The sequence below is a fragment of the Lynx canadensis genome, chromosome D1 (assembly GCF_007474595.2).
Source record: "Lynx canadensis isolate LIC74 chromosome D1, mLynCan4.pri.v2, whole genome shotgun sequence".
Taxonomy (NCBI): Eukaryota; Metazoa; Chordata; class Mammalia; order Carnivora; family Felidae; genus Lynx; species Lynx canadensis.
The window spans coordinates 96514391-96538147 of NC_044312.2; the positions used below are offsets into that span (position 1 = coordinate 96514391).

General features: G+C 40.4%; 1 protein-coding gene across 1 annotated transcript in view; it reads left to right on the forward strand.

The window, feature by feature from the left end:
* Window positions 1–23757, forward strand: part of HSD17B12 (hydroxysteroid 17-beta dehydrogenase 12) — a 167219-nt gene that overhangs the window by 83549 nt on the left and 59913 nt on the right. Inside the window, exon 4 of the mRNA XM_030331660.1 lies at window positions 23195–23302. Within this exon, the coding sequence (XP_030187520.1) occupies window positions 23195–23302 (108 nt within the window). The remainder of the gene's footprint in view (window positions 1–23194; window positions 23303–23757) is intronic.

Below are 23757 nucleotides of genomic sequence, written 5' to 3' on the forward strand. Positions count from 1 at the left end.
GATCACTCCTATCCAGAGGGCTCTTTGAACAAGTAATTGAATGGATGCTTTTTTAAAGCTTCTTTTCTGTCCCACATGACCACAAGGTGTACATTCTACTATGATGTTCTGCTTCATAAATCCACTTTTATGGGCAACTCAGAAATTAATTTCTTCAAGTTCTCTTTTTATCTTTTCCCCCAGATTAAAAAGCTGATAGGTATATACATACCCCCACACAGTTATATATACATATAACAATTACTCACATAATATATATTAAAACTTGTTTTATTAAAAAGGCAGATTTTTTCCCCTGTATTGTGAACTAATATTAATGTTCCTTTTCTAATCTCTTTGGTGTAAAATTGTTTTTAGAGTCTGTAAATAAAGCATTTGCTGAAAGCTCCATGAAGTATTGTGGAAAGCTTATTTTTCTTGATTCAGTTTTAAAAAGATATGGAATATTTTAAAACTTGGTAATTTAATTAATGACATTCATCTTGAACTTTTTAACCTTCAGAATTTACAGTTTACCTTACATTCACAATCATGAGATGGAATTTATTATTTTTCATTTTACCTTTATCTACTTTTAAAATTTTTTTTTTTCAACGTTTATTTATTTTTGGGACAGAGAGAGACAGAGCATGAACAGGGGAGGGGCAGAGAGAGAGGGAGACACAGAATCGGAAACAGGCTCCAGGCTCTGAGCCATCAGCCCAGAGCCTGACGCGGGGCTCGAACTCACAGACCGCGAGATCGTGACCTGGCTGAAGTCGGACACCCAACCGACTGCGCCACCCAGGCGCCCCTATCTACTTTTAAATGTGTGGATGGCAAATGAGAGCTGCTTAAAGCAGTGAGGAGGACATAGCAGGAGTGTATATAATCTTTGTGGGCACTAAAAACTCTAAGGAAAAACTAATAGGTATTTATTAAGTTTTGTTGTAAGCATTAATAATTTTTTAATGTTTATTTATTTATTTTGAGAGAGAGAGGAGAGGGGCAGAGAGAGGGACAGAGAGAATCTCAAGCAGGTTCCACACTGTCAGCATAGAGCCTGATGTGGGGCTCACACTCACGAACTGTGAGATCATGACCTGGGCCAAAATCAAGAGCCAGACGCTCAACTGACTGAGCCACCCAGGTGCCCCTGTACACATTAATAATTAATGGATCTGAATGATTAAAGATTATTAAGCTTCTTACGTGAGCTGGAATCCAGACTTTTTAAAGAATGTTCCATTTTAGAATGTGAAATAAACTGACAGAATTGCTTTTATCTTGACTGCCCTATTAAATACCAAGAATTGTTACCAGAACATGATGCTGTGAGGGTAGATCAGTCATTAGGCGACCTGGATCCATCTTGGGTCTTCCACTGAAAATCTTTGTTACTGGAGATACCTGGTTGCCTGTTGTACTCTGTGTAGGACAGGTATATTTCTCTCTGTGATGGTGATAATATCTGCTCTATATCACTTAGCTGTTAGTTTTGAAGATCAAACAAGGTAATATACTTGAGACATTTTTGAATGTAGGGGAAAGCTTAACTTTCAGTCTTTGCCTTTCCAGATAGAATATGTTAATTGTTTTCTTGGGGCAAAATGAGAACTTGAACTGCTCTTTACCCAGGGCAATCCACAAAATGTCTTCCCCATGATCCACTGCTGCTTTCCCTGTGGGCAGGATGCTTGAGGCAAATTACTGAATTTTGTTCATCTTTCTGTTTTTCATCATCCTGGCCTCTAGTACCTACTGATAAAGAAAATTTTCTGATCCTAATTGGCTGCCACTTTAAAAATTGTTGGAATCCATTGACATTTGCAGAATAATTTTGCTGACTCAGACGTTTGAGAACATAATAAAGGTTAGCATCTCTGTAGTTTCATGGGAGATATCGGTAGCAGGATACAGGTGACCTACTCGCTCCCTTTCCCCTGTCCCCTCCTCACTCCCTTTTCTCCGTGTTCCATTGCCTCATATACGTCTGCTGTGCAAGGTATCATCTCCTGTGTGTGCTATTCTTATATGTTGCATTTGTACACATCATACAGATGACATAATCACACATAAGGATATCATCTTATGTATTGTCTTAATCTTCCTAAGGAAGAGGTAGATGCTTCTCTGCTGCTTTTTTTTTCCTTCCAAGTTTTTATTTAAATTCCAGTTAATTAACATACAGTGTAATACTAGTTTCAGGTGTAGGATTTATCCTTTCATCACTTACGTAGAACACCCAGTGCTTTTTTTTTTTTTTTAAACAAAACTCTCTACAGTGAAGTACTTTTCATGACTTCCCAATGAAATCTGATGTACTTTCAAAGCTCTTAATTCTTGTGTGCTTATGGCATTTGATAACAAGGAATAAGAGCGTAAAAAAGGGAGAGAAAAGACATTGGCCCTTACTTTTCCAGGTAATTTTTCACGGCAGTGATGCTGTGGTCTTTGTTAAAGCTTATAAAGTTAAATGGATATGGGCACCTGGCTAGCTCAGTTGGTAGAGCATGCGACGCTTGATCTCAGGGTCGTGAGTTCAAGCCCCATGTTGGGCGTAGAGCTTACTTAACTAAATGAATAAGTAAATAAATACATACATACCAAATTTTAAAAGGTAAAATGTTGTGTTACTGAAGAAGGATATTCTCTGAGAAACCAGTTCAATGACCCCCAGAAGTTGGCTGACAAATCCTAAAGGATCTGTCCATTGATTTCCTCAAGGCTACTGGTTAGACTTCCTAAAAATTTGACTGAAAATACATATATAGAGACATGGGGTTTATTAAGATAGGCACATTGTGTTTTATATTTTACATTAAATTATGACATTTTCAATTGAAAGTTTTCAACACTTTTTTTTTTTTGCTTAGAAATAATTGAAAAGTATAGCACAAGCAAATAAATAAAATTCACCTCTTAAGGACTCAGCATTTAATCAGTTGTGTAATTTGATCCCTTAATTACCTGTGATAGGACAGATTTGTTGGACACTAGGATTTGACACAGGAATTTAAACAGAATGATGTACCAGTTTAACCAATTTGAAATGGGCATTTTTTAGCTTCAAAAAAGGCTTAAATTCCTTTTTAAAGAATTGTTGTTCTTTCATTCCTTATCCCCCTTGCCTTGCTTCATATTTTCTTGATGGCATTTATTACCAAATCTGACACATTATATTTAAACAATTTTTTCATGTTTATTTGTGTTTGAGAGAGAGAGAGACAGAGTGCGAGCAGGGAATGTGCAGAGAGAAAGGGAGACGCAGAATCGGAAGCAGGCTCCAGGCTCCGAGCTGTCGGCACAGAGCCCAACACGGGGCTCGAACGCAGTAACTGCGAGATCATGACCTGAGCCGAAGTTGGACGCTTAACTCAGTGAGCCACCAAGCGCCCTCTGACGCATTATATTTTTACTTGTTTCATTACTTTCTCCCCCAGATAGACTCTGTGCTCCAAGGCTAGCAACTTGGTTTGGGTAATGGCTGATGTCCCCAGTACCTTTAACAATGCCTGACCCATAGTAGCAAATACTCACTAAAAATTTGTCTAGTGAGGGAATGAATGTCCGTAGCATCAACTGCCTTCTAAAAACAAACTTTGGAAGATATGCTTTTTACCATTATGAGTCTATGAGACTCTCCAGATTTGAATTATTTGTAAACGAAAGGAGATTGGCCAGAATCAAAGTGTTCACGGCCATGTTGCTGGATACTCACACAGTGAGAGTTTCAGAAGTAAATTTATGAGATAAATGTAGTGGCAGTCTTCAGCAAGGCAAGAGTGATTCTAAAACTGAAAATTTTATTTTTCTGTTCCTCACAAAAATTTGGATCTAAATGTAGGGCCGCCAGCCTCGTGAGGGGACCACATACCCTGTGTGGCTGGTAGTGATGTGTTAGCGATTGCTGCCAGAGGCCACTGTCTTGGGAGGGGGCCAGAGAGAGAGCCCAAGAACCTCGGTGTCCAAGACTAAAAGCTTAAACTCCACACTATTATGTTCAAAAGGGAACTCCTGGAGAACCGACCAAGATTTAGGAACTGACAAATGAATTTGCAGGCCCTGAAACCTGCTTTTGTTGGCACGCTCAAGGGTGAATATGCCTTTTAGGGGAAAACTTGCCCGAAATCAAGTTTAGTAGGATGATAAAACTGAATGCCCAGTTCTGGGTTTTTTTTTTAAAAGAAGTGTAATGGCGGTGCAGGCTGCAATACTTACCAGTATAACTGCTCCCTGTGGCAGATGTATGAAGGAAACCATAGTAAAACCAGAGGCTCCCCTCATGAGCAGGCCGTCTATTGCCAGAGAGCATGTGTGGTGAGGAGTATCACGTGAGGGGGTCTGGCGTGTTTATTTCCAGGAGAGGAGCAACCTGTGGGGAGACCTAAGCATTTGATGCCTCTGGCCAGTTCCCCAGCCAGTTCTTGGATGAACATTTGCAAGACCTACCTCAGTGACTCATTTTTCTTCCATCCAGGTCTCTCCAGCAACTCCTCTGGCTTCTGATCAGCACTTTGTTTCTTTATGTATTTTGCTATGTGCAGCCTGGCTCTCTTTATAGGTCTTATAGGCCTGGGAGGGGATCCTGACCCAAGGAAGCATTTTTTTCTTCTCAAAGGACAGAAGTACTACTTAGTTTCTGAAATTAATCAACTAGTTAATTTAAACTGTATAGAAGTAGGGGTGCCTGGGTGGCTCAGTAGGTTGGGCGTCCGACTTCGGCTCAAGTCATGAACTCACTGTCCGTGGGTTCAAGCCCCATGTTGGGCTCTGTGCTGACAGCTTGGAGCCTGGAGCCGGCTTCGTATTCTGTGTCTCCCTCTCCCTCTGCCCCTCCCTGGCTCAAGCTCTGTCTCTGTCTCTCTCAAAAATAAATAAACATTAAAAAAAAATTTAAACTGTATAGAAGTATAAAAAGTGAAAGTTGATTCCCTTTTTCTCCTGTACTCGATCTATAAACACACACACATCCTTTGATCGGACTTTTCTACTTCTAGAAGTTTATTCTACAGAAGAACTCTGGTAACTGCACAAAGATTTATATGCAGGACATTCACAGTGTTGCTTATGGAAGTGAAAAATGGGAAGTTATTTGAATGTCTGTCAGTGACTCCTATTCCAGGGTCCTCTTTGAGCAAAGATAGGGCCCAAGCCTCACAGGAGATAGAAAGAGCATGATTGCTCTGTGTTATCAGATCAGCTTATTCACAGGGTGTCGAGAACGTGAGCTTCTCTTCCTGGTCGGTGATTCCTTCCAGGCCTTGGTATGGATGATTAAAACTGCAGCCGTGTGATCTGTCACCTGTTTGACCATAATTTGGGGGGTAAAATAGTGACCAGTGTCCACAAATACTCTTGAATGCTTTGGCTCAGTATGGCTCTTTAATACATTACTCAAATCTCTCCTTTTGTGACTTTATGTCTTTGTTGCCTGTAATACAGCCTTTGTCAGATTCTTCCCCAGACCTTTCCCCAAGGGGGGCTTAACTAGACTACATGGAGCCCTGCCTTGGATTATGACTAATTTTGCTTACTTTTTTTGATTATGTGTTTTGTTCCTCTTCTCTTATCATACCTTTGGCACGGGGAGGGGTCCTGGAAGAGGGAGTATATGTGAGGAGCATGGTCTTAGTTGCACCCATAACTGGTTTTGGTCAAACTGCTTTTGGTGTTGGTGGCAACATATGAGCATCTTGTAATTTCTCCATCCTTATTTGTCTTTTTCATTATGTTTTGTTTGTTTGTTTTTTGTTTTCAATAAGGTCTTGGTGACCTATAAAATTTCTCCTGAATTCATTGGCATTCCGGATTTCCTTTATAACTTACCATGATACACTCCCCTTCTTTGGTGCAATGAATTCTTCCTTTGATCTGTGCCTGCTCGTACTGTGTTTTGAATGACCGGTTAAATAAATTATGGCCCAGCTATTCTGTGTAATTAAAAATGTCTATCAGGGTGCCTGTGTGGCTCAGTTGGTTGGGTGTCCAACTTCAGCTCAGGTCATGATCTCACAGCTCATGAGTTCAAGCCCCACGTCAGGCTCTCTGCTGACGGCTGGGAGCCTGGAACCTGCTTCAGATTCTGTGTCTCCGTCTCTCTCTGCCCCTCCCCTGCTTGTGCTCTTAAAAAAAAAAAAAAGTTACCTCTACGTATTGACATGGAAGGCTATCTTTAGTGAAAAACAAGTTGCAGAGTAGCATATTTAGAGAAAGCGCTCTTTTATTAAAAAAAAAAATAGATAAGGGGCGCCTGGGTGGTGCAGTCGGTTAAGCGTCCGACTTCAGCCAGGTCACGATCTTGCGGTCCGTGAGTTCGAGCCCCGAGTCAGGCTCTGGGCTGATGGCTCGGAGCCTGGAGCCTGTTTCCGATTCTGTGTCTCCCTCTCTCTCTGCCCCTCCCCCGTTCATGCTCTGTCTCTCTCTGTCCCAAAAATAAATAAACGTTGAAAAAAAAATTTTTTTTTAAAAAATAGATAACAAAAACCCCACATACGACAAATACTAAACTTATGAACCAGCTTTGTGTGTATATAACATATATAGATAATGCATCAAAAAAGGTCTGCAGGATTACAGCCCAGACCAGTTAGAGTGGTTATTTCTGAGGAGTTGTTAAACCACAAATTTTTACTCTTTTGAGGGTCATGGAACTTTTTGTGAATCCAAATGATAAAAAAACTTACCCTATCAAAATATGTGTATATACAGTTGGCCAGTGAACAATGTGGTGTAGGATGCTGACCCCACACACAATCAGAAACTCATGTGTAGCTTTTGGCTCCTTAAAAACTTAACTGATCCCCTCTTGGCCGGAAGTTAAATACATTATATACTCTGTTTTTATAATAAAATAAGCTAGAGAAAGGAAAATGGTATTCAGAAAGTCATAAAGGAGAGAAAATGCATTTATAGTGTGATAAAAAATCCATGTGTAAGTGGACCTGTGCTGTTCAACCCATGTTCAAGGGGCCTCTGTACATACAGAATATTCTGCCTACGATTTTCGGGAATCCAGGGCCTCCTCTGATAACTGCTCCCATCCAGCCAATGTGTATTGGCATTACGGTCTAATTAATATCAATCCTCGTTCATTTTTTTTTGTAAGTACCGAGGAAACCCCTCAGTTTTGCCTTCATTGTAATGATATCTGTTGAGCTCCTACAGCAGTACTTTGAGGCCACTGTAAGGGCAGTGGAAGGGACACTGTTTCCGTCAGCCAGAGGGAAATTTGTTAATATAAGAGAGGTTTTGGTTATACCTCCTTGAACTTCTTTTTTAAAGACCTGTGCTATCCAAATCATTCTCCTAAATCCTAAGAAGGCTGTTTTACTGTATATTAAGATAAGTGGGACTGACTAATGTGTTTTAAGGCCAAATATATATGAGAATTACATTTTTATATGCCATCCACACACATATACATATATACACATACACATAATTTACAGTAAATTGGGTCCTCAAAACAATCAGTATTTGGGAACATAATTTTACCATTTTAAATTATTATAGAGGCCAGTGGTATTATATGTTTGTGTATATAGTATATTATTGGTCTTAACTATGATTGATTTTAGTGACAGAAATTCCAATTATGAATGGTTTCTGTAGACAAACCGGCTTTACTTTTCAATATCTGTTTGGCACACTTTCCGGAAGTGCTTTGGTCAAAGTACGGAGTTGTCTATGTATGTTTAGCATGAAGCTCAGTAAGTAACTAAGAGCATGTTTTGCCCCTACAAAACTCAGATATTTATTTACTATTTACATTTCTAGCTACCAAGTGAAGGCCACAAAGCTATCCCTTCTGAAACTGAACCTTAACTTATAGTATTTTATCAGCCTTTATTACACGGTATGTGTCAAAGACATTTGTGTGTTTAGTATCTAAGATGATTTATAATGTTCTGAACTCTGGAGAGGAACCCCAAGGCCTCCCTGCCTCATCTTTGGCTATGGTATAAAAGTATCTCTCAGGGGTGCCTGGGTGGCTTAGTCAGTTGAGCATCTGACTTGGGCTCAGGTCATGGTCTCAAGGCTCATGGGTTCGAGCCCTGCATTGGGCTCTGTGCTGACAACTCAGAGTCAGTGCCTGTTACACTGCCAAAGTTGGTTGCCTAGGCTTTATATATGGTCTTTCCTGAGAGCAGCACCACCCCAACTGTACCAAACACAGCACCCAGATCTTGGTTTCCAGATAGGTTTTTAATAAAGGATCCAGGGCTCCTTGGAGAAATGAGTAGTTCAGGGCTGGGGCAGAGAGAATAGAAGCTGAGTCTGGAGTATCTCTTAAGAGTAGACTTATCTTGGGGCACCTGAGTGGCTCATTCGGTTAAGCATTTGACTCTTGATTTCCACTCAGGTCATGATCTCATGGTTCATGAGATTGAGCCCCCCCAGGGGGCTTGGGATTTTCTCTCTCTCCCTCTCTCTCTCTGCCCCTCCCCTACTTGTGCTTGTTCTGTCTCTGTCTCAAAATAAGTAAACAAACTTAAAAAAAAAAAAGTATATCTATCTCGATGAACAATGAGAAATGTACAGAATTGTTGGATCATTATATTGTAACCTAAAACTAATGTAACACTGTATGTTAACTTATATTTAAATTTACAAAAAGGAATAAATGGGATTTTATATATTCTCAAGGTATCTCCCTATAGAATAGCAAAATACTTGTTCATTACAAAGGGAAAAATAGTAACTCTACAGGGGAGGAGCCTGGCAGGCACCACCTTAATAAGAGATCAAAGTTATCTTCATCAGTAGTGGGACAATTAGAACTGTGTACCACCTGATAGGATGCAGTGGGAAACACAACTTCACTTCTGTGATAGTCCTGCCAAGGATGCATAGTCTAAATCTAATCGTGCGGAAACACACACTTAAGTTGAGGGATACTCTACAAAGTAATTGGCCTGTAATCTTCAAAGTGTCACAGTCAAGAGAATGAATAAAGGTCAAGAGAAGACTGAAAAACTGTTCCAGATTAGAAGAGGCTAAACAGATATGGCAGCTAAATGTGACGACTGATTCTGATTTGGATCCTTTTTCTGTAAAGGACATTGTTGGAGCAGTTGGTAAAATTTGATCGGGTTCTGAGGACTAGAAGGCAGTAATGCATCAATGTTAATTTCCTGATTTTGATGGCTATCTTATTTAGGAGACTATCTTTGTAGGAAATACATATTAAAGCAATGTTCGTAAACTTCTTAGTTTCAGGACGCCTTTACACTCTTAATATATTGAGGGCCCCAAAGAGCTTTTGTTTATGTGGGACAGAGTTATCAATGTTGGTTATGCTACAAATTCAAACTGACTAATTAAAAAATTATTTAATTCATGTAAGAATAACAGTAAACCCATTACATATTCATATAACATTTTTAAGCAGGAAAAATAACTATATGTTCTGAAACAAAACAAAATTCAGTGACCAGAGTGGAGTTGTTTTACATGTTTGCAAATCTCTTTAATATGTGGCACAGTAGAAAGGAGTTAGTTACATTTGCATATCTCCTGCATTTAGTCTGCTGTGATGTTAGTTTGGTTAAAGTAGAAGAAAATCTGGCTTTACATGGTAATGTAGTTGGAAAATAGGAAGTGATTTCAATAGCCTCTTGAGGTAATTGGATATCCTTTTTTGGATATCCAAAAAAGATATTGGATATTCTTCTTTGATACTACATCAGAACTCCTTAAGTGGAGGTTTCTTAAAAGTTAGCTGCAATGTGGAGTCTGAAAACATATCAATGTATCTTCAGACTCAGTTACTTTGAAATCCATTTGTCTACCCCGCACTTTGAGTAGATCTTTTATCTATTATGATTTAGTAACTGTGTGTAGTGACCAAAATCAGACAAAACTGGTTCCTGAGTTTTACACATGTCATAAATGTTGACCCAGCACAAATAAAAATCACACCTATTAATCTCAGTCCCATCCCAATCTTACGCTTAAAATCGTCTCTCTCAAGCACATGAAGGTAGCTACAAGTTTTCCAAAATTCTGATTTTCATTTAAAAGCTCAAATTTTATCATGGGCGACAAATACTGTTGATTTTCTTTTCTTTTCTTTTTTACTTATGTTGAGAGAGAGATCACGCACGAGCCAGGGGAGGGGCAGAGAGAGAGAATCCCAAGCAGGCTTTGCGCTGGATCTCAAGAAGCTTGAAATCATGACCTGAGCCGAACTCAAGAGACGCTTAACTGACCGAACCACCCATAATGCCCCTGTTGGTTGTTTTTCTTAAAGTGACAAACTCACTTCATTTTTTAAAATGTCTGCCAAATCTGAATAAGCATAGTTTTTATGTCCATTCTTTCATGTAAAATGGTATAGTATGAAAACGGCCTGATTCAGTTTGCACGACTCAGTTGCACAAATGCTTCTCCCCAAGACACCTGTACACAGAGAAAATGTGTTATGCATACTTTTTGTCACACAACACATTAAAAAGATGTGTACTCAAGGGTAGAGATTTAATAAAATTAGTGGTTTTACTGCTAAGGTATATTCTTTTTTTTTTTTTTAATGTTTATTTTGAGAGAGAGAGAGAAAGAGAGAGTTCATGCACGCATGTGTGTCGGGGAGGGACAGAGAGAGGGAGACATAGAATCCAAAGCAGATCATGACCTGAGCCGATGTTGGTCGCTTAAGGGACTGTGCCACCCAGGCGCCCCTCAAGGGACATTCTTAAACAAAACTGACTTTTTCTTTCTTACTACAGGTATGTAAAGGATATCATGAGGTGTCACTGCTTTAATTCACGTTAAGGTTTTAGCACTTTCACCCACCATTGCTTTTGTGCCATCACTGAAGCTTGCAGATAATTAACGTCTGAGTATTTTTGACTCTCAGGGACCCATAAAATCATGGACCACGCTTTGAGAACCACTATATGGAAGTATTTATGGGTGATGGATTACATCTTGTTAGCAGCTGAATCTGACATGGTTCAGGGAAGAAACTTACTTGTACACTGTTTGCTACTTTCCTCTGCTTGAAATTACTTCAAAATTAAAAATTGCCTTTTGGATGTTGAAAACTGAAATTTATGGGAATAATCATTTGCAAGTTTCGGCAGTATAATGGTACGTTCTTATGCAGATTAAATGATGTAATGCCACTTGGAGTTCTTGGCAGGTAGCTGATGTTCAGTCATTGATAACTCTAATAGTTATTCCTCGTGTGTAGTTGGTAGAATATGAACTGCAACCCTATGCATTTTTTTACATGGTACCTTTGGGTTCTTTAGGGCATCTTAGACTCAGGCTGATCTGTGCCAAGTGTTTATCCTTAGTATTAAAAGGAGACTCTAAATCAGGCATTTTTTGCTTTCCTTTTGGTTTAATATGTGAAAACTATGTTCTTTTAACAATTTAAATGAAGAGGGGTTTTTTTGTGTGTGTGTTGAACAGAAAAGATGGTTCTACTCTTGGCAAAATGTCGTTGAACTATATTTATCTTCAAAGTGTTAATTGCCATAAAGTAAATATTCATTTCAATAGATGATATTTTAAATTTTATGGTAATTTTTTCAAAAGTTCTTTTTTTGTTGTTGTTAAGAAACAAAAGCAACTGTTAAGCTTCCTTTTTCTAAATACCAAAATGAGAGACCCAGATCTTGAAAAGAATACTTTTTTCCTGTGGCACGATTTCAAAAAACCAGAATGGAATCTCATGAGAACAGAGTGACAGGTTAAAATAAAAAGTAGTTACTTAAAAAAAAAAACAAAAAAAACCCAAAAAAAACCCAGTAGCTCAATCAGAATTTTTAGAAGAAAGGTACTGTGTGATATTTGACTTCTAATTCATTTTCGTGATCTTTCTTTTTGAAAGATGAAAGGAGGAATGTGTGGTGGGTTACACATATATCTCTCTTGCTTTGCCGACTTGGTTTTTAGTTCACAGCTATCCTGCATGGAAAATTGGTCAACTCTGGCCCAAATCTCATTGGTAATAATTTCATTTTTCAAGCCAACAAAGAGAAGTAAGCTACCTCAAGAAAAAACTTGATTAACTAAAAAATAAACATTTTTTTTTATGATTTTAAAAAATGGTGAGACATAATTACAAGGACAGTGCCTCTGACGGAAATCTATGAAGACTCTTTTAGCTCTGAGGTGGGATAGTTTATTAACCAGATTTCTAAAGCAAATGAATAAAACCATTGTGTCCTCTCTCCCTAGAGCTGCGTGTCTAATCAGACTCTAACTCAGAAGTCTCTCCTAGCCGGCCTGCCTCTCTCCTTGGGGGCCTCCTTTCTCATGGGACTAAAGCACCAGCTGCTGTGTTCTCTCCTTGCCGCCTGCCACTTTCTTATAGCAGGCTGTGTGTCCTGTCCTCTGCCACTAGCATTTCCTTCCTGAGCTACAAGTGTGATCTTGTCACTTTCCAGTTTAATAGCCTTATTATACGGCTGCCTTCATAGGTGTGTGGCCTCTACATTTTCATAGCACCTCCCCTACCTGCCCCTTAGAGGGGCCCACACTTGGTTTAATGCTCTGCTCTTGCCATCTTGAAATTCTTAATAATTTTTGAACAGGGGGCCCCACAAATTATGTCATTAGTCCTGTTTGTTATCTTGGCACATAAATCCTCTACCAGCTTCCTTCTACAGGGTATTTTCTTTCCTCTTCTCCCTGTGCATGACATACTCCAGCCACAGGGGTTCTGAAAACATGCTTTTCCTTTCCTCCACTTTCTACCCCTGCCTGCTTCTTTCTCCCACTTCTTTGCATGGCCAGTTCCTACACAAGGACTCAACACAAATGTCCTGTTTAAAGCCCCACTCTGCAAGAGTGAGTTGCTTTCTTCTATTGCTCTTTGTTCCTATTTATTAGAACATCAGTTGGGTTCACACATATCTCTTGCGCCAAATACAGCCTGTTCGAGAGGATCTGTTATACTCGGAGTAAAGTCTGACATGGGGAGACTATTCAGGGTGTACTTCATGAATTTACTTAGTCAAAACGTATCTGTTCAGCACCTATTGTGAATCAGGTGTTGTTGGGTTCTGAGGATATGGTGGCAAAGAAAATCCCAGACATGGACGCTGCTCTCCTATCTGACAACGTAGGGAGTGAGAGGAGTTGTCTGATGGCAAATGCTTATGGCCCCTGACCACGTGAATGAGCAGAGTGCTAAGGTTTTTGGGTCTTAGTTTAGAGTGGGGAATCTCCTGCCTTCTTGACTGGTGGTGGTGGTGGAGGATTGTTACAAGCACAGGCATACCAGAGGATCTTGCTTTTGGAAGCCATCCTTGGTTCATTTTGTGACATTACAGAAAGGCTGGATTGTCAGCAGGGTCCTAGGGTTCTTTCATCACATCTGATGTGGTAGTGGTCATGAAACCATGGTGCAGCTTCTAAGCATTAAGATAGAAAAACCACCGATTAAACTGGCATGCCATAACTCGTATGGCATCTTGATTTCAAAGACAAAACACGAGTAAAAATCTGCATTTTGGAACAGATAAAACGTAATTCAAAGGTTAATTACAGGCAGATTGGGTCAAGGAAATACTTGGGCACCAAAGGCATTGCTAAAAATAGCGTATCATGACCAGTGATTCCATGAATAATATGCTAATAACTCAGTCACTTTTTAAAGTAGGGTGGGATGTGCGTGTGCAGTTTGAAAACAGCTATGGAGCTGATGCAAAGGAGAAAAAATGAATGATACAGAATATGCCTATGGCAGCCTATGCCATTTAGGGAAAACAACTGTATGTGATGTGGTTGTCTTTGTCAGTGTTGGCAGATATAAAAAAAGATAACATTTGTAGACTTTACAGGTTTGTAAAACACATTCTCATGTACTCGCAAGAACTCTGCAGGGTGAGTGTTATTTCTTGTAGGAAAGGGAATTCCTGCAGGTTAAAAGGCTTGAGTGAAGGGCCCTCAGCCAACAAGTGGCTGAGGTGGTTCTCAGGTCCGGAGCTTCTAACTGCATCCCATGCTTTGTTGAACAAATTCTGTTTTGGTCAGCTCAGGCCGCCATAACAAAATATCATAGTCTGTGTGTGTGTGTATGTGTGTATTTTTTTTTAATGTTTATTCTTGAGGGAGAAAGACAAGAGCATAGGTGGGGGAGGGGCAGAAAGAGAAGGAGACACAAAATCCGAAGCAGGCTCCAGGCTCTGAGCTGTCAGCACAGAGCCTGACACCGGGCTCAAACCCATGAACCGTGAGATCATGACCCGAGCCGAAATTGGACGTTTAACTGACTCAGCCACCCAGGCACCCCTAATAGTCTGGGTATCTCAAACAACGTGCATTTATTTCTCACAATTGGGAAGTCCAAGATCAAGGTCCTGGCAGTTTCGGTTCCTGGTGAGGGCCTGCTTCTTGGCTTATTAGATGGCTGCCCTCTCACTGTGTCCCCACATGGCCTTTCCTTGGTGCATGCATGTGGGGAGAGAGCTCTCTGTCTTCCTCTTCTTTTTTTAAAATTGTGTTATTTTTGAGAGAGACAAAGCACAAGCTTTAGAGAGAGGAAGACACAGAATCCGAAGCAGGCTCCAGGCTCCAAGCTTCAGCACAGACCCAATGTGGGGCTTGAACAAATGGACTGCAAGATCATGACCTGAGCTGAAGTCAGACGCTTAACTGACTGAGCCACCCAGGCACCCCTCTGTCTTCCTCTTCTTATGAGGACTCTACTCCCATCATGAGAACCTCACCCTCAAGACCTCACCTAAACCTAGTTAGTTACCTGCCAAAGGTCCTACCTCCAGATGCCATCGCACTGGGAGGTAGGCCTTCAACATATGAATTTGGGGGCACAAACCTGCAGCCCATAACACTCTGCTTACATGGTATTGGCTACATCATCTGGGAATCTTTAGTAATGTTAGGAATATCTTTTGCATTTTTCTCACCTCAAAACATAAAATTCAGATGTTTCCATTGGCAGGCCTTTTTCTTTTCCTTGAGTGTGGAAAATAAACATCCTTATTTGAAAATGTCTTCAAAGGTGCCTTGTCCAAGGGTCTACAATATTTGAACCAAGTGTAGAACTCAGAGCTTTCAAAAGAATGGGATCTATTCATGTGCTATCAATAAAATAAATTTGCATGATATACGGTTTTTATTTATTACAGATGGTTGTTCTAGTTAAATAGCCTATAATGAATAAAATATAATAACCTTGGCTTAAAATAAAGAAATACTTGGTTTGGGATGGAATCCTGATGATGCTATGATGAATTTTTTTTATTTGACTCAAAGTGGGTCTCTTCTTATGAGATTAAAATGATCTTGAGAATGTTTTCAAGGACAATGAAAAAAAGAATTGTACCATTATTTGTGTAACATCTCTGATAATTATAATTAAGTGGGTCTTTAAAAATGGAGTCAGATGAATTATTCCCTTCTAAGGCACTATCTATCACCTTTTCTCCATAGCTACCTAAGGGAGGCTTTCTCTGTGGGGAGATATCTCACCCTGAGGGGTAAGGGAAGAGGGAGATGATAAGGCCTGGGGGAAGAAAGGAAAATAGCAAAAGGAGGGAAGTACAATTTAGGGGACATTTTGTTCTTTGTTTTCCCCTTCAAATTCAGAAAGTACAAAAGACTTCTGGTACTTTTTACATTTCTAACTACTCTAAAACATTTTATGTGAAAATGGAGAGGTTCTTCAAAACATGGAGTGTATTTTTATGGTTATAAACTGCATTTAATGAATTTAGATTTAAGGAGCTAAAATTGGTAGTCATTGAATATAGTACTATTTCCCCAAGAGTCGCTCCTCTCCCCTAATTATCTTTTTGAGGACGGGATAGGGAGAGTGGTCCATGACTAAAATATCTTCAACCTTCATCTCTGTGCCCTGAGTTAAGCTCCCGGAAGTACTTTTTTTTTTTTTTTTTTAGATGGGACTGGATGGTTTCATACAACTCTAAAATGTTTCTGTCTCTATGAGAATTATAATCCGACCCATGCAGGACAGAGGAATGGACTTGTTTCTCAATTTATCTTAATGCTTTATAATGCCTAATAGTAAGTACTGTATGTTATTATGTCTCATAATGGACATCTCTTACCACCCTACAGTTTTATTTCTATAGGGAAGAGTTTAAGAAGTACTGAAAAGATGATTTTATTTAAAAAAAAATTTTTTTTTAACATTTATTTTCAAGAGAGACAGAGACAGTGTGAGCTGGGGAAGGGCAAAGAGAGAGGGAGACACAGAATCCGAAGCAGGCTCCAGGCTTTGAGCTGTCAGCACAGGGCCCAACGTGGGACTCGAACTCACAAACTGCGAGATCATGACCTGAGCCGAAGTTGGCCACTTAACCAACTGAGCCACCCAGACACCCCGTGATTTTAATAAACCAGCTGTATCAGCCTGGATGTATTTACTCACTCAGCAAACATTTGAGTCACCTCTGTTATGCTCCAGGCATTGTGCTAGGTGCTGTATATACAAAGGTGACAGAGAATGATCCATGTTTGTTAGGAAATAGACTGTTTGCACAATACATTATGCTAAGTTTACTAAGTTTAGAAGGTCTTTAGGAACACAGCTGAGAGAGTAAATGGCTTTACCTTGGAAGAAATGGGAATCATGAAAAGACAGTACACAGGGCTGGTGGCACAACTTGAGTCTTTTTTTTTTTTTATGTTTATTTATTTTGTGAGAGAGAGAGAGAGAGAGAGAGAGAGCATGCGAATGAGTGTGCATGCGTGTGCGAGGGGAGGGGGGCAGAGAGCAAGGGAGAGAGAGAATCTGAAACAGACTGCTTGCTTAGTGTGGAGCCTGATGCTGCAGGGCTGGATCCCACAACTGCGAGCTCATGACCTGAGCTGAGGTCAAGTGTCCCACGCTCAACTGACTGAGCCACCCAGATGCCCCACAACTGGAATCTTAAATGATGAAATTTATAATATGGAAAAGATGGGGAAGGGTGAATGCAACAAGAGTTTCATAATGGAAAGTACCTGAAACTTAGGAGAATAGCAGATTGTTTATTTGGAGCAGATGTAGGGACAAAAGAGAACCAATATATTATTTTTGGTTTTATTAATAGAAAAAATTATAAATAATACATGAGTTTATGTAGATTAGACCTCTTTGCTAGCATTCTCAGACCCACTATCCCGATACCCAGGGGAAAAATGAGACAAGTCTTTCCTTTTTTTTTTTTTTTATTTTTAAAAAAAAAAATTTTTTTTTTCAACGTTTATTTATTTTTGGGACAGAGAGAGACAGAGCATGAACGGGCGAGGGGCAGAGAGAGAGGGGGACACAGAATCGGAGACAGGCTCCAGGCTCTGAGCCATCAGCCCAGAGCCCTATGCGGGGCTCGAACTCACGGACCGCGAGATCGTGACCTGGCTGAAGTCGGACGCTTAACCGACTGCGCCACCCAGGCGCCCCTCTTTTTTTTTTTTTTTTTAAATGTTTATTTATTTATTTTGAGAAAGAGAGAGAAATAGACCATGAGCAGGGGAGGAGCAGAAAGAGGGGGAGAGAGAGACTCCTAAGCAGGTTCCACACTATCACTGCAGAGCCCACGCAGGGCTCCATGTCATGAATCGAGGGATCATGACCTGATCTGAAACCAAGATTTGGATGCTTAACCAACTGAGCCACCCAGGCGCCCCAAGAGCAGTCTTTCTGAGACCTATACAATTATCCTTAGGGAAAGATTATTTAGGAGATGTGAATCTGTTGAGCAAAATGAAAATAATGATGGCCAGACTTAGAAGGATTTTAAACTAAGACTATTCTGAATATGTTTCGTGACCTTTTAAGATGTGAACCTAATAATGTGATAGTTTTAATATTGAGAGGGTTTAGCAGCATCTTGAGACTACTTATATGTGCAGTTCCTTCTCTGTCAATTCCGGACTTGACCCTACACTAATTTACAGTCCTCTGAATAACCATGTGACTGGAGGAGCACGGCACCCATGCTTGGAAGTAACGGAATGGTTTCAGACAGTGAGGACGCTCATTATTATATAGGTTTGTAGTTACAAGCAATATTTTTTTCTCTGATTCCACAATTGTGGTTGGATGACTTTCGGTGGACTGGTAAATAAAAAGGGAATAATGGGGGCGCCTGGGTGGCGCAGTCGGTTATGCGTCCGACTTCAGCCAGGTCACGATCTCGCGGTCCGTGAGTTCGAGCCCCGCGTCAGGCTCTGGGCTGATGGCTCGGAGCCTGGAGCCTGTTTCCGATTCTGTGTCTCCCTCTCTCTCTGCCCCTCCCCCGTTCATGCTCTGTCTCTCTCTGTCCCAAAAATAAATAAAAAACGTTGAAAAAAAAATTAAAAAAAAAAAAGGGAATAATGTTATCAACCCAGCTATTTCTTAGCTTCATTTCCCACAAGCCAGAGCTGATTTTCAGCCTCCATTTCTGGTGAGTTGACTGCCTTGAGCAGCTCATACCACTTGTCAGCTTTTTGCTTCTTAGTTTTTGGTCTCTGCCACTAGGCTGAGAAATAGTGGGCCAAGACCATCCCAGAATCATTCCAATCTGAAAAAAGGGAGGAGGGCATGATTGTATGTGGCCACAATTGTAAGTGGCAGGATGCCAGCCTACCCAGTTTGAAATACCAAGTGGTTTGACAGTAGGAATTATCAACAGTATTGAGTATCTTTGCATAACGGTGTGTAATATTCTAATAATGGCATTCTTTAGTTCTTTAATTTCTTTAACAATTTACAACCACAAGATTTTACTGTGAGACACTGAGTAAATGGAGGGCCTGGAGGGAATGCCACATTGTCATCCTTCATAAATTTAATTGAAACATTTTATGTAACCCCAGTGAAAACTGACTAAACAAGTAAGGATAACCAATAAACTTTTGAAAAAGAATAGTAATGAAGGAGCATTGTACCACTAGAAATATTAAAACTTGTTTTAAAGTTAGTATAATTATAACTAGGGCATTATGAAAGAATAGAAAATAGGACAGTAAACAGACTATGATTTTGGAGTCAGAAGCTGATATGTACAAGTGGTCCAATGGCTTTATACTCCCACCTCAATCAGTCATATGTGGACATCATGGGAAAGGCATGATCTCAGTCCAGGCAGCTCTGTGAAGCCGAGGCAATCCCTAAAGGGGCTGACACCTGAAAGCTCTCTGCTGATGATACTCCAATAGCCAAGGGCAACCAGAATTTCCTGGAAGGGGCAGTTGAGTGCCTGTGTCTTTCCATTGCAACATCCAAATTCATTTGTTTGTGTACCTTTATCCTACACTTATAGGGTATTCATTTTAACTTATTACCCAGCTGTCATCCCTTGTGCCTTTGTGGTGGCTGAGGATCAGAGTACTCACAAGTACCTCTCCAGAGGCTTTGATAAAGTTCTTATTCTTCCCTAGCAGTGGGCTGTTGCTGAGTGGTGTGGACTGGTGGTCTTATGAAGAGCCTGGGTTTAGGGAGGTGGTGAAGGAGGAAATGAAGGTTGTATTATGTGTATATGGTACCCACGTCTGTTCCAGGTGCTTTATTACCTCCTCAAATTAGAGGATGTTTGTTCATCTGTGTGATTTCTGTTGGCGGGGTCAGATGAGGGCTGGTAGGTGATGGGAAGGGGGAAGATGCCTAGATTTAGTTCCCCAGTTCCTTCAGGAAGCCAGCTACCTCCCACCTCAGCTTTTAGAATACTCCTCATAATTCTCTTCTGATTGCCTGGACCCCTGTCCCGTCCTATTCTTATGTGCATGCTGCTCTTTCTCTCCAACACAACTTGGCGGTGGTAGTGGGGACAGTGCATGGAATCCTTAAAGCCTGTCCATGGGCCCGGTCAAGAGCATGCATATCTCATAATCCTGGAAAGGAAATGTGAGGGGAGTTTGCTGGACTCGGGAAATTTTCCTCACTCTCTAGAAGGGACATGTAACAGGATGTCGCATTTCTGCCACTGCACGTTGCTGTCTGTATGGGATGTTTGGAAGGGCAGTGGCTTTCGTGAAACCAGGAGGGGAGCCAGCCTAAGGGAATAAGAGAGGAGGGAGGAAAGACCCTGGATCCTTTGTGATACTGTTGAGCAACTGAACAAAATAGACCCAAGTTCTTGTCTTTACAAAGCTTAATGTGGGGCTGGGGGGAGGGGGAGAGATGATAGCAAATACAGGTATTATTAAGATACATAGTATATTAGAGGATGGGTGGTTAAGTGCCATGGAATGAAATAAAGCTGGGAAGGGGGACCGGGGGTGCTAGTGGAGGAGTGGTTGCATTTTTTTTAAAGGTAGTCAAGGAGGGTTTCCATGAAGAGGTAACATTTGCCTAAAGATCCAACAGACACAGGGATGCAGAAGAGCATTCTAGGCAGAGGGAACCGTAAGTGCAAAAGCCCTGAGTGTGTTTGGGGAGTTTAAAGACTTGCTCGGGGCCTGTGCAGCTAGAACTGGGGACACCCAGGAGAATAGGGAGGTGGAGGTGAGTTCAAAGCAGTGTTAGGCTATCGCGGCTGACTGTGACGCTCACTGTAAGGTTTGTAAGCCAGCTGGAGCTCTGGGGGTTTGGTGGGGGTGGGGTGGGGGGGTGGGGAGATGTGAGCAGACCTACTTTGCAGAAGAAGCTCATGATGGAGGCAGTGGAGCCCAGGAGAAGAACAGCAGTGTTAACTGGAGTAGGACATGATTCAGGGTAATTCAGGGTCAAGTTCAAAATTGTATCTACCTTGAAAAACTTGCATCAGAAGCCATTTTGCTTATCCTAACGTGAGTACAAAGAAAAGCTTACTTGAGGGTTCTTATTAAATAAAATGACATTCTTTCCAAAAGGGTCTCTGAATATTTTTAGCAGCCCATCTATAATAAGACTCTATGTTATAAGACATTCCCCAAATCCTGTGAGATTTAAAAGAGTAAATTTGATTCAGGGGTTGTGAGGTGGCTTTTATTACTGGAGAGAATTTTCCTAAATGTCAGTATATAGCACTGGTGTGGAAACATACTTTGCTTTTCTCAAAATAAATAGATAAGTTTATCTTATTTTATTCCTGAATAAAGTTTTACATTTAATAAAAGGTATCCTTCAGCCTTTTGATTTGGCTCTTTTTTTCTTGTGAATCTGTGGCTCTAATAAGGGCAGTGTTCTTTACTTTCTGGTGATAAATCCTGGGAACCATTTATAATAAGACCTGTTGAACCAGCTATTATAAAATGACAACTGTGTATGTGGCTCTCCATTACATGAACACATATAATAACTCATTTATATTGGAATAGTAAGTGTGCCTTTAACACCAGATACGATATTTTGTAGGTCAGATATTCTCATCTCTAGTTCGTTCATGGGTTCCTACCTAAGGTCAATACTTCCTTGAGACTAAGAAACTGATCTCTCGTGAACCAGCTCTTTAGTGGTGGATCAAGAACGGTGACCTGTGTGGATCAGTGTTGCATACCCTGTGATGAGCCAGCATCAACTTCAAATGAAGAAAAATCTATTTTTTTGGAAGCAGGATTTTTAAATTCTTTTGGATTCTCATCAAGTTCCAAAGAGTAAACATTCTCGGTTACCTGAACTTCACTAAGTGAAGTGAGAACAGGGTTAGTGGAGGAGAGAGGGGACCAACATTTATGGAGTGCCTCTTGTATATCACTAGATACCACATGAGCCTCGAATCTTAAGCTGGGTAGCCTCACCTTCATTTTCGGGAGAGGTTGCTGAGTGAGGCTCATGGAGGAAATGTGACTTGCAAAGCCATTTAGCAAATGGCTCAAAGCCATTTAGCAAATATGTATGAAAGTAAAATTGGTACCCGTGCCTGGGGGACCTCACAGTCCATGCCATCTTCTCAAATGGGCTCATGAGTGAGGGCAGAAGTAAAATTCTGCATTACCTCAGTAAGATCAGTTTCTCCAGAGTCTCATTTCTCAATCTGTTATTTTCATTAGCTCTGTTTGTACCTCAGTAGTCCTGTACAAAGTAGAAAACTGAGTGAGGTCTTTTCTTATGTCACTTTGCAGCTGTATTATTGTGCGTTTGTGTGGATTCTTTAATGTAGTGGGCTATTAACTATTAACCAAGCGTCTAAATTCCATTACGATCATATTAATTTTATTTCCATTTTAAGAAGATGTACTTTTTTTTTTTTAATGTTTATTTATTTTCGAAAGAGAGAGCAAGCAGAGGAGGGGCAGAGAGAGGAGATACAGAATCCAAATCACACTCCAGGCTCTGAGCTGTCATCAGAAAGTCCAATGAGGGGCTCAAACTCATGAACCACGAGACAGGACCTGGGCCAAAGTCAGATGCTTAACCGACTGAGCCACCATGTGCCCTAATAACCGACTGAGCCACCAGGTGCCCTAATAAGATGGACTTTTATATATCACACTTTAAAACATTTTGGAATATAAATCCTTCTTCCTGAAATTATGAAGCATTGTTTGCAATTAAAATCACAAAACCAGTGGTATTTAAAATTGTTTTTTTTTTAACGTTTATTTATTTTTGAGACAGAGAGAGGCAGAGCATGAACAGGGGAGGGTCAGAGAGAGAGGGAGACACAGAATCGGAAGCAGGCTCCAGGCTCTGGGCCATCATCAGCCCCTAGCCCGACGTGGGGCTCGAACTCACGGACCGTGAGATCGTGACCTGAGCTGAAGTCGGATGCTTAACCGACTGAGCCACCCAGGCGCCCCAAACCAGTGGTATTTAAACAGTATATAACATTATGATACGAATCATGTTTTATTATTTGTTTTTTATTTTTTTATTGTTTATTAATTTTGAGAGACAGAGACAGAGACAGAGAGCAAGCAGGGAAGGGGCAGAGCGAGGGGGAGACACAGATTCGGAAGCAGGCTCCAGGCTCTGAGCTCTCAGCACAAACCCCGATGCGGGGCTTGAACTCACAGACCACAAGATCATGACCTGAGCTATAGTCGGCCGCCCAACCGACTGAGCCACCCAGGTGCCCTACATGTTTTATTATTTGTACCTACAGGTCTAAAAAGGAGTCATTACTGATTTATAGAGGAAGAACTGATTAAGGAGCAGTCAGCCAGCTCTGTAACAACATTGGAATTTTTATTGCAGAATTATTGTGTTGACTCTGTATCATCTCTTAGATGGTCTCATGATTGCTTAAAATTATCCTGGTCTAAATTTCATATCGAATTGGACAGGGAAAAGGGTTTGAAAAGATAATATCATCAGTTGTTTTCATCTTAATTGTCATGTTGTAATTCTCCCTCTCTCTCTCCATTTGTGTTTTTTTTCCCCTAGGAGAAAAATTCAAGGTGGAAACAATGACCATTGCTGTTGACTTTGCATCAGAAGATATTTATGATAAAATTAAAACAAGCTTGGCAGGCCTGAAAATTGGTGTTTTAGGTTTGTATCTTTGTCGCATTTATAGATTCTTCTTACATTTACTAATTGACTTTTACTATGATTGTACATTTTCTTTTTGGATTAAGTATTCAGTTGGTAAAATGAGTAGTGAGAAGAAAACGGTCTTGTTATACAATTGATTATTAGATGGCATTAATCTATATACATTTAGGTCTTTGTGTTTTCTATTTTAATGACTATTTTACAATTTTGCTTGTTTTCTCTATTTTCTGTCTCTCATTCTCTGTATGTATTTAGATATGATTCTATCATAATAATTCTTTAGGGTGGGTAATACCCATTTTGACAGGTGAGGAAATGGAGGCCAAGGAAAGTGTTTCTCAACCTTTTGTTTGTTACCACCTTCTCTCACCCAAAGAGCCCTTTTAGACATTACTTTCTCCTAATCTTCCCTCTCATGAAGTATGTCTTATTTATGTACTGTGTGTATATCT